This window comes from Myotis brandtii, unplaced genomic scaffold (genome assembly GCF_000412655.1).
Source record: "Myotis brandtii unplaced genomic scaffold, ASM41265v1 scaffold257, whole genome shotgun sequence".
Lineage (NCBI taxonomy): Eukaryota > Metazoa > Chordata > Mammalia > Chiroptera > Vespertilionidae > Myotis > Myotis brandtii.
The window spans coordinates 497,546-507,359 of NW_005359757.1; the positions used below are offsets into that span (position 1 = coordinate 497,546).

General features: G+C 39.1%; 1 protein-coding gene across 1 annotated transcript; it reads right to left on the reverse strand.

The window, feature by feature from the left end:
• Window positions 1–330: 330 nt before the first annotated feature.
• On the reverse strand, window positions 331–9,532 carry NFKBIZ (nuclear factor of kappa light polypeptide gene enhancer in B-cells inhibitor, zeta). Its single transcript, XM_005867965.2, has 11 exons — window positions 7,773–9,532; window positions 7,230–7,260; window positions 7,006–7,109; window positions 6,094–6,884; window positions 5,300–5,405; window positions 4,763–4,909; window positions 4,530–4,593; window positions 4,081–4,250; window positions 3,357–3,467; window positions 3,059–3,226; window positions 331–1,671 (listed from the first exon to the last, which is right to left on the reverse strand). Exons 1-11 carry the CDS (start codon window positions 7,899–7,901, stop codon window positions 1,618–1,620), a joined length of 1,875 nt encoding a protein of 624 aa, XP_005868027.1. The 5' UTR covers window positions 7,902–9,532; the 3' UTR covers window positions 331–1,617.
• Window positions 9,533–9,814: the final 282 nt, after the last annotated feature.

A 9,814-nucleotide genomic window follows, 5' to 3' on the forward strand; every position in this document is an offset into this window, starting at 1 on the left:
GTTCACTCTGCCCACAAAAGAAAAAATGAAGCCATAAAGACTTGTTTTTTTTAGCACATAAATGTCTAAATGATCAACAATATCTATTAATCTTCCATATTTTCAGAACCTAATAAACTTCCATGAACTCAGCAGTTTCTTTGATGTTATGTATGTACCTTTAGGAAACACATTCTCTCCCCCTCCCCCCCGTCCCCCCAAAAAAATCCAAATTAAAATGTATTCGCTAAGTTAAAGGTATTCAGATTCGTAATTAATAGCACTCTTTCAACCTAGGGAAATATAAACAATGGACTAGGGAAAGAAAATGCACAGCCTTAAGACCAGTAGTATTATTGAATTAAAGTTTATTTAAAACCATGCAAGAGGTTCTCCATGAGTGTAAGTAGACTGGTTCATATCAGAGCCATATTTATAGATACCAATAACTGTAACTTTTGTCCACAAGACATACTAAATCAAACAATGTGATTAATTCAAGGTTATCTTTTTTTAAAGAATTTAAGCCACAAAGATGATTAGTCAGTTGCTTGTGAAACTTCTCATTTTTTAAAAAAAGTATTTTACTAAATCAAATGTATACAATGAATTAGTGAGCAATCAAATCCAAATACATTCCTCAGAGTATGCCAGAGGTAAGTAAAACAATATTAATAGAACCAAGATCACTAAAAAGTAAAGGATTTTTTAATAAATGGTAATATAAAACATCATGGCACATTATCATTATTGGACATGGAAACCCAATAAGACATGTTTCAATATTGACTTTTTGTTGATCCTATAAAGCTAAAACAAAATTCCCAACAGAGCAAGAAAATGATAAACTCTAGAAAGTGAGACATAAGGCAGTGTTCTCTTTAAGAACATGCAATTCCCTACAAATAATGTCTCATCTCAATGCATGAGGAAAAGCGTATTTAAAATTCAAACAGAGCTCTGCCAGCCGCTAGGGGAACAACTCTCCATCTGCTTCATCAATAGAGACAGTGGTTGGGTGATCACACAACTCCTTTGAATGTGTATAATTTTTAAAAATATTGACAACTCACTTATTCTTTTCTACTTTATTGAATTACACATTTCAAATATGGCCACGTTCACGACCAAATATGTACAAACATTTAAAAAAATGAAAATAACAATTATATACAGTTTGAAAAATCAAATTGTAACTATGATACCTTTCATCTAGTCCAATGACTAGAGACTTTCCAACACCAATAACTATCAGATATTGCATCAGGCCAAATGAAAGTTTACAATTTACCTGCTTTTAAACTGGCAATAGCTACATGAGCAATGCCATATGCAACAAATCAAAGTCATTTCCTAACCAAAAGCTACTATTAATTGAAATCAATTTTACCATTCATATTAAATTCAGATGTCTAAATCCCAGATACCTGGGTATGAAATATTTAAATCTGCCAAAAGGAATTAAATATTTTTCTTCTTTTCTTTTAATATAATCCACTATATAATAGTGAACTAAATATATTTGTTTCATAGAAACAACTTACATTTGCCAATACAGGGCAAATGGTCTATATACAGATACATTAGGACTGCCTAACTGACAGTGAGTGTTGCCGACCAGGCTCCAAGTCAATAGAGCTAATACGGTGGAGCTCTCTGCTGAATGGACTTTCCCTTCAGGATACGTCGGATCTGGAATGGAAATGAATAGGATTTGTAAGTTTTCTTTTTTATGTTCAGCTTCAACAGGAACCCAGAACCCACCTTATACACACATAAATCCTTAATATACTTCAAGTCAAAACAGCTGTTCTGATACCCAGGAATAAAGTATCTGCACATAACTTCATGGATCACAGGAAAGCCTCTAGGCTCATTCAGAGCCTAATGATTTAAACACCAGATTGACAAATTTTCTTAACTGTCTCTCAGTCCACAGCAGATGAAAAGCCACAATTTAGAAGAAAAAGAATAGGGTGGGGAATGCAATTGACAACTGCTGGAAGAAGACACAATGACCACAGTCTGAATGACTACAGTCTGACAACAGAAGAAAAGGAAAAGACCCTCCCCACAAACTCACACACACCAAAAAATACAGAAGCAGAAAGGAGAGTAATCTGAGAACATTAAAAGTCAAATGCTGAGCATAACCAATGGACATAAGACACTGGGGGGTAGGGGAGGCCAGGGGATTGTCAAGGGCGGGGTGGGGGAAAAAAAAAGGACACATATGTAATACTCTTTGTAATACTTGAAGCAAAAAAAAAAAAAAAGTCAAATGCTGAGAACATCGCTGTATGACTACGCACCATAAACCTGAAGTAGAAGCAAACACTGGGGTTAGGGCACTGCCATTTAATATTTCATGATGGTTCCTATCCGTGGAACTTCTGTGAGTCTCATTTTCTTAGCTGAACTCTTATACTGCAAAGTTTTCATAGCTATTAAGTGTATACATGAAAACTTTACAAAGTAAAGAGCTCCATCTTAAGTTATAAAGAGCTCTACAAATATGGGTTCCTATAACATTATGGTCATATGGGGGATGTGAATCAAAGAAACAACTACATTGCACTCCATATATTTTATGATTATGAAAATATGTAATGACCTACCTATAGCCACAATCACCCTCATTTCCCCCAGGGAAAATTTCCATCAAAAATATCTCAAGGTCTTAAAAGATTCAGTTCTTGTTTTCAAGAAAAGTTCAGTCATGTGAAACTATTCAATCTCTGAAGATAATATATAAACATATGATGAGTAAAGCATAATTTTGTTTAAAGTATAAAATAGTTCTAGGTTCTAAATTGCATTAAAAAAAAAACCAACCTTCCTATTTCTTATTTAAAATCAGTTACTAGAAATAATTGTAACAGCTGATGTTTACTGAGCACTGACTACGTGCCCGGGACTCTCCTGGACACTCCTACAGATACTGACTCATGTCACACCGACAGACACGCACACTGATAGAACCTGCCTGAAGAGCACCTCCACCCTGAACAATCTCACCTCCCTTTATGTTTCAGACCAAGTGTCTGAAAGCTTTGCCTGTCCCTCCTGTCACCCTCACCTGTTCTCCCACAGGGCCATCAGGAACCAAATGCACTGGCTGCTCGTTCTCCAAGTTCCGAGTACTTGGGTCTGCTCCCTTCCTCATCAACAGGCGGACTGCGTCCAACTGCGTCACCCGATACTGCAGGCTGGCAACAACGTGGAGGGCAGTGTTTCCATTGTAAGCCTGAGACAAAGAGACAAAAATGATGCCCATCAGGAAGGGGGACTTTCATGAGAACAGCTCGAAAGCTTGAAAAAGCTGTAAAAAAAGTCACTCCAACTCTTGTGAAGGTATTGAAGCTTTCGAAAGGTACCTTTGCATTCACGAAAGACAGGCAACTGGGCAGTTCCAAAAAGAGGCGAATGAGTTCCAGATTTGCTTCCTCAGCTGCCAAATGCAGGGCTGTGCGGCCACTTTTACGATCCTTGTTAAAGGCAAGAGGGGAAAGACGTGACCATCCAGACAGCATGCCCAATCATGCTTTTCACCCAGCCTCCCAAATTCTGACTCAAGCCTTCCTTAACCCCAAACGAGATGAAATCTCTCATTCCTGTTAAATTCCTATTAATTTGCCTAGGTGCCTCTTATCACAGTCTACCTTTACATACAGGGAGGCATAAAATGTAGAAACATAGACGATACTGTTTTACAATGTACTGTAATATAATACAATAAATGATTTATTATGTACTCGCCTATGTTTCCGACTTGGCAGCCACCCCGTAGACTTATAATTAGTTACATTCCTCACCTCTTCAATTAGAAGGTCCCTAAGGACCCAGTAGCTGACATTCAGGCCTCCCCCTCGCCCCGAACCCCTAACTCAGTGCATTGTACATAAGAGATACTCAGCAAATAAACCTCAATTTTGCAGAGAAAAACTATTTTCCAGTCTAAAAAACAGAGGATTAAGTCTAGATCCCACAATGATGAAGCAACCTTACAAAAAACACAGAGTTTTAATCTCTATTTGGGAACAGGTTTTTGTGGTAACCACTTCCTCCCCATCCCATATCCAAACTCTTCTGTGAATTTACCTTGGCCTCCACTGCTGCCCCCATTTGAATCAGACCCTTAATGGTGTCAACCAGACTCTTATTCTTCAGTAAAAGCTCCTGAACTTCAGGTGAATGTGGCTGTTCATTTCTCTGGAGTTCATGCACCACAGCATTATGGGCCACGACCGCACAGTGCAGAGGAGTCAGGCCTAGAAAAAGTATAATAAAGCAGTGGTCAAGCATGCCATCAAGCCTTTCGGTTGTTCTATAATTACAAACCTTGAGAATGGCCTACGAATGGGCTCCACAAGAACTAGTAAGGCAATCTGAATAATTCCTCCACTAGTTCTTAGTGCTAATTTCATCTATAGAATATTTTAGCATTAATTACCTCCCTTCCTTCTTGGTATGAAACTTAATATAACTTTAGAATGAATGGGCCCCTCTCTATAAATGGTTTTTTACCCAATAAAGTGTCATTTGCTTACCATCATAGTTAGTTGCCTCAAGATCCACAAACTGATTGCTCATCACCGCACCCTTCTGAATTGCCTGAAAATTTTAAAAACATCTATCTGTTAGCAAGAGACAAGCTATACAAGTATTCTAAGTATTGAATAAGTGAACTCAAAATGGATTATTGCAACCCACATCCAACATCTAAGACTCAAGCCCTCTCTTTGGCCCTGTGCTAATGGAAGCCTAGCAAACTGCCTCTTACCTGAAGCACCTGGGAGTGGCCCTTCTCAGCACAGACGTGCAGAGGGGTTCTCCCCCAGCAGTCGGTGGTGTTCACCTGAGCTCCAAGGTTCACCAGATCCTGCACAATAAGATGCTGATTGGCAGCCACTGCCACCTGAAAGGCACTCTGTGGACATTCAGAAGAAAAAAAAAATGTTTTTAAAACATGTAACACTATCATGACAAGGAATATGAACCTAAACTAAGACTGAGGGAAAAACCCACGTGGAAAAAATAAATCCTATTAATAAATAATAAGATACTGTAATACAAGAAAACTAAAGTAAACTTAAGGTGTGGCTTTATTATACCCAATTAGTCTTTGGTGAAATAACTATGAAGTTAATGTTAATAACTTCAAGGTTGATGGTGGCAAAGAGTCAACATCTCAAAGTTAATATTAACTAAGCTCTTTTGGTCTTGAGCTCTGAAACTACTTGCGGATGAATATGAGACTGGCTGTCACTCTCTTCACAGCGACCACATTTTTGCCACTTCGCTCTGTCAAGGTCCTCACCTGTCCATTGTGCTCTTTAATATCCAGCATGTGAAGTGCATTCATCTTTCTTGCAAGGACATAGGAAAGTGCCCTTCGCCCTTGGGCAACAGCAATATGGAGGAACCTGGGAGACAAGGGAAGGAAAAGAGGTGAATTACTTCTGATTTCACTAAGTGCATTAAAAATATATATATATTCCTTTAGTCCCTTTCTTATTATGTTGGTACACTCAAAGCATTACAGAGCATAAATTATCCTGTCGGCTGAGTTGCAACAGGATGAGTCAGGCTATGAATAGTAAGAAAAAGAATGCCAACCACCATACAGATCACTTTAAACCTATTATTTTTAATATTTATAAAAACCCTATGAGGGAGGTATTATCATTTTACATGTCAAGAAACTGAGGCACAGAGAACTTACATAGCCTGCCCAAGGCCAAAGGTATCAGGACAGATAAGAATTCAATCTACAAATCAACTCACAGTTGACCATGACCAACTAATCATAATCTGATTTTCTCTCTATAAATACAGTCTATGCTAGTCTTTCAAAGCCAATTATTCAAAGAAAACGCATACATTTTTATTAACTTAGAAAAGGTAATTTGTTCAGCCAGGGGAAAAAAAAAGGAAAACTCTTTCTTGAAATATTAGCTATCATTGAACAGCAATTTCTACCTACAGTCTTCATCTTGATTAGCCAACCATTTGGTAAGGTCTAACTTGGTATACCCTAGAGATATCCTCTGCCCACTATGTACAGCAAATATGTTTTACCAAAATAGGTACATGAGATAAAGGGATACTCACGTGTCACCATCTGCATCCTTTGAAAGAAACTGATCTTGGGAGATATTTGCCAGTTTGCTTTCTTCCTGCTCTACTTGCCACTGAAAAAATGACTTCCCTAACTGCGTGGTGTTCATTGAATTTCCAATGATGTTCTGGAATGGCAGTGAGGTGCTTAAAGGCACAGAGCCTGCATCGTGCCCCGCCATGGCCTCACAGGCATTGTGTGGCACCATGCTGAAGTTTTGCAGGTGGGCGTCATTTTGTTGCTGAACACTGGGGGAAGTCTGAATGGGAACAGCAACATTCTCACACTCCCCATGACTAGTTAAAAGGGATGCAAAACTTTGGTTTGGGCAGAACTGTAGTTCTTGGTTACTAAAGAAGTTTGGCTCATAGTTGGGAGACTGGGAAGTTCTGGAATAAGGACTGTATTCCAGAGTTGGGTTCTGGGTACAGTGCTGTGGCTGCTGCTGCGGCTGTGGCTGCATGTTCTGGTTCTGAGGAGAATACTGGTACATGGAAGCCTGATCCATCAAGTGTGGGGAGCTGCTGACTTGCAAAGGCTGGTACTTCTGAGGTGGACTGAAGATCTGCCCTCCATGGAAGTCCTGGCACTGCTCTCGGTGAGAGCCCTGAGGGACCACCGCAGGGCTCACCCAGCTAACTTGGACAGTATTCAGGGAAACCGGGCTGTATTCATTCTTGATGTTGATAATGTTCTGAAGCAGATCAGCACTGCTGTCCTGTTTGGATTCATTGTGGTGAGCATCTTCCATGCTCTCTGCGGGTGTTGGTGTTTGAGGTGGTGTCTGGAAAGAAAGAAAAAGTAAATTGCACACTCCCTTCCAAAATTATTCCAGGAATAATTTCCTCTATAGAATATAATTTAATTTCTGAAAGGTATTCAGAGGAAAATAGTGAGACGCTTACCAAAAACTGGGTATGCAGCAAAGCTGGCCTTTTACCAGCTGGTCCATCAGACAACGAATCGGGTCCTTTCCTTTTCCCACTATATGACACAGTGTTTGTCAACTCTATACCCAAAAAAGGAATGTGGAATCTGTGATCGTTTTATTTTGAAAACTTTACTCATAACATACCACATTATTTTATTCTAAAGGCCCCATAATATCATGAATAGAAGTAATTCCTACCTGTAAATTGCTCTCTGTTCACACCTTGTGTCTATAAGGAAAAAACAAGTTTCCAATTTAGTATAATATTAAATGGCTTTCTGCTCAATAGACATCAATAAACATACTTATCTCTCCCACTCTTTACAGCTCACCATAAACCTTTGATGCAGCTGCTCTATCAATATTTATTTTCTATCTTAATTTTCATTCTATCTTGCAACTTCCCCCCATTTGCCCGTTCACCTTAGTTCAACTATGTCAAGATAAAATTAATAAGACCATTTGAGTTTTCCCTTTCTTATCAAGATGTTCCATTTCAGTTGAACCCATTTATTTCTTTGCCCCCAATTTCATTCATTAAATTTCTCTTGTCCACCTACCAAGTGCCTAGCACTGGGCTAAGCAATAGGAATACGGCAGACAGCAAGACACATATGCTCCCTGTCCTACGGACGTGGTGGTCTACAAAAGACTTACGGGACTTGGGTCAGCAAAAACTAGTAACCCCAACAGACTAATCTTCCTGACCTCTGACCCAAAACAAAAAAAAATAGGTGCCACCTTAAAATCATCTGTGGCTTGGCCAGAAGCCTTCTGTTTATGACTTCGGATGTGCAGCAAGAGCTCCTTCACCGAGTTCTTCACACGAACACCTTGAAAGGGTCCTCTCTGCTGCCTTCCAACCCCCATATGGGGCTCAGCTGTTCAAAAGGAAAAAAAACATATCCCAATTAAGTCTCTGCACAGACACAAATCTTAGTAACCTCAAAAGCATAGCTGTCTAACGTATAGAGTCCCCAATCACCAGAATGCAAAGCCTTGCCAACTTGCTCTGGTCAATGGCCTACATGTCACTCCCCTGTCCTACTTAAGGTTTGAAGCTGCCTGAATGCTTTGCCCCGATCAGGCTCCCTAAAGAGTTAAATCTCATACAACTGTGGTTTCAGGGATCTTCAGAGCCAACAGACAACCCAAATTAAACCTCTAGGTCTCTCGCCCCTTTCAACCCATGAGACAGTATCACAGATTTGCCACGCTAACTCTCATAGGTCTATCACTATTCTTCACTTTTGAAAAACCTTGGGGGATCAAAGGATAAATGATGAATTTTTAGCTTTTCAAACCAAAGGCTTGGTGCCCACATAAAAATGTAAGTCTATTAATCCCCTAACCTAAGAAAGCACAAAACAAACTTCCTCCAAAGATCTCAATGTACCAAAGCCTAACAATGAACAATGTCTTAGATGTGTTTCTTATTATTTCGCTCAGTTCAGTCAACTACGCCAAGAAATCTGCTTGAATTCACTCAGATTAAACACATTTCCACACAGGCATGCAGGATTTCCCCTCACTGACTTTTTGAAACTGCTCACAGAGGCCTTCTAAGTAAAAAGGAAATCTGTAATCTCATTTCATATTTAAACTTTAAAACACACTTTAAAATGTAGTCTGCGAGTACAGCATTCCACTTCTGACCACTGCTATGTCATAACCTCTTGGGATGAGTTGAACACAAAGTAAACATGCAAAATGTCAGGAAATGAATAATCCAGCCACCCCATTGACAGTGGAAAAAAGTAAGAAGATGGGACAAGAAACAATGCATAATTTGAATATATGTATATATCATAAATATAGGAAAGAAACAATTTAATGATGGGGCAAATTAAATGACTAGTTAGTTTTACATTTAAGTTGAGGAACATCTTGCCAGAATCTAACACAACATTTCTCTGGAATGACAGGAGTTAATAACTCAACGTCACAAGGAGAAAAATGCAGTTTGAGAAATCCCCTAATGGTTATGCCGTAAACCAGGGAAGTAGCAAAATAGTTTCAACCAGATGAAAGCCAAATGTGGGAGAAAAGGTTCTAAATACACACACACACACACATACACACACACACACACTTTTTACATACAACCAAGTGGATTAAAGTACTTCTTTAAATGAAAATGGAAATTCACTTTTCTTAAAAGAAGACAACCGAACCAGCAGCGGCTAGCAGTGAGGAACACCTAAAAGAGAACATTCTTTAAACCATGCTGATTAGATTCTCCAACATTTGAGATTGTCTAGAGGTTCTTTAGTCTACCCACTGTGGCATCCTGTTTTCCCCCAAATTATGCAGCTCCGTTCATTAAGAAAAGAAAGCAACCAGCCCTGGCCAGGCAGCTCACTTGGTTAGAGCTTCTGTCCTCCCAAATACACCAAGGCTACGGTTTGATAGCTAGCCAGGGAACAAACATATACGAATCAACCAATGATGCATAAATAAGTGGAACAACAAATCGATGTTTCTCTTTCTTTTTCTTTCCCCCCTCCTCTCTCTCTCTCTCTCTCTCTCTCTCTCTCTCAATTTAAAAAATGAAAGAAACTAACCAATTCACAACCAAAGAAAGAAAACATTGTTTCTTTGCTAGATGTGGCTTAACCATTCTAAAGCACCCAGAACAAAACCAGAAGCACAGAAAACTAACTGGCCAATCGCACAAACTAAACATACATTGAATTGGTTTTCAGTCCAGCTTCACCTTATTACATCTTGTTAATATCGGTTTCCTTTCTTGAACATAAAGTCCTTTTACTTAAAATTTCCAC

What these genes read in the sequence shown, in the direction of transcription:
- NFKBIZ (XM_005867965.2), bottom strand. Translation starts at nt 7,901, where the DNA reads ATGGGGGTTGGAAGGCAGCAGAGAGGACCCTTTCAAGGTGTTCGTGTG. An exon ending in GCCACTCCCAGGTGCTTCAG is followed by an intron (nt 4,594 to 4,762) that starts GTAAGAGGCAGT and finishes TAAAATTTTCAG; the next exon opens with GCAATTCAGAAGGGTGCGGT. An exon ending in ATGGCCCTGTGGGAGAACAG is followed by an intron (nt 1,672 to 3,058) that starts GTGAGGGTGACA and finishes TTTCCATTCCAG; the next exon opens with ATCCGACGTATCCTGAAGGG.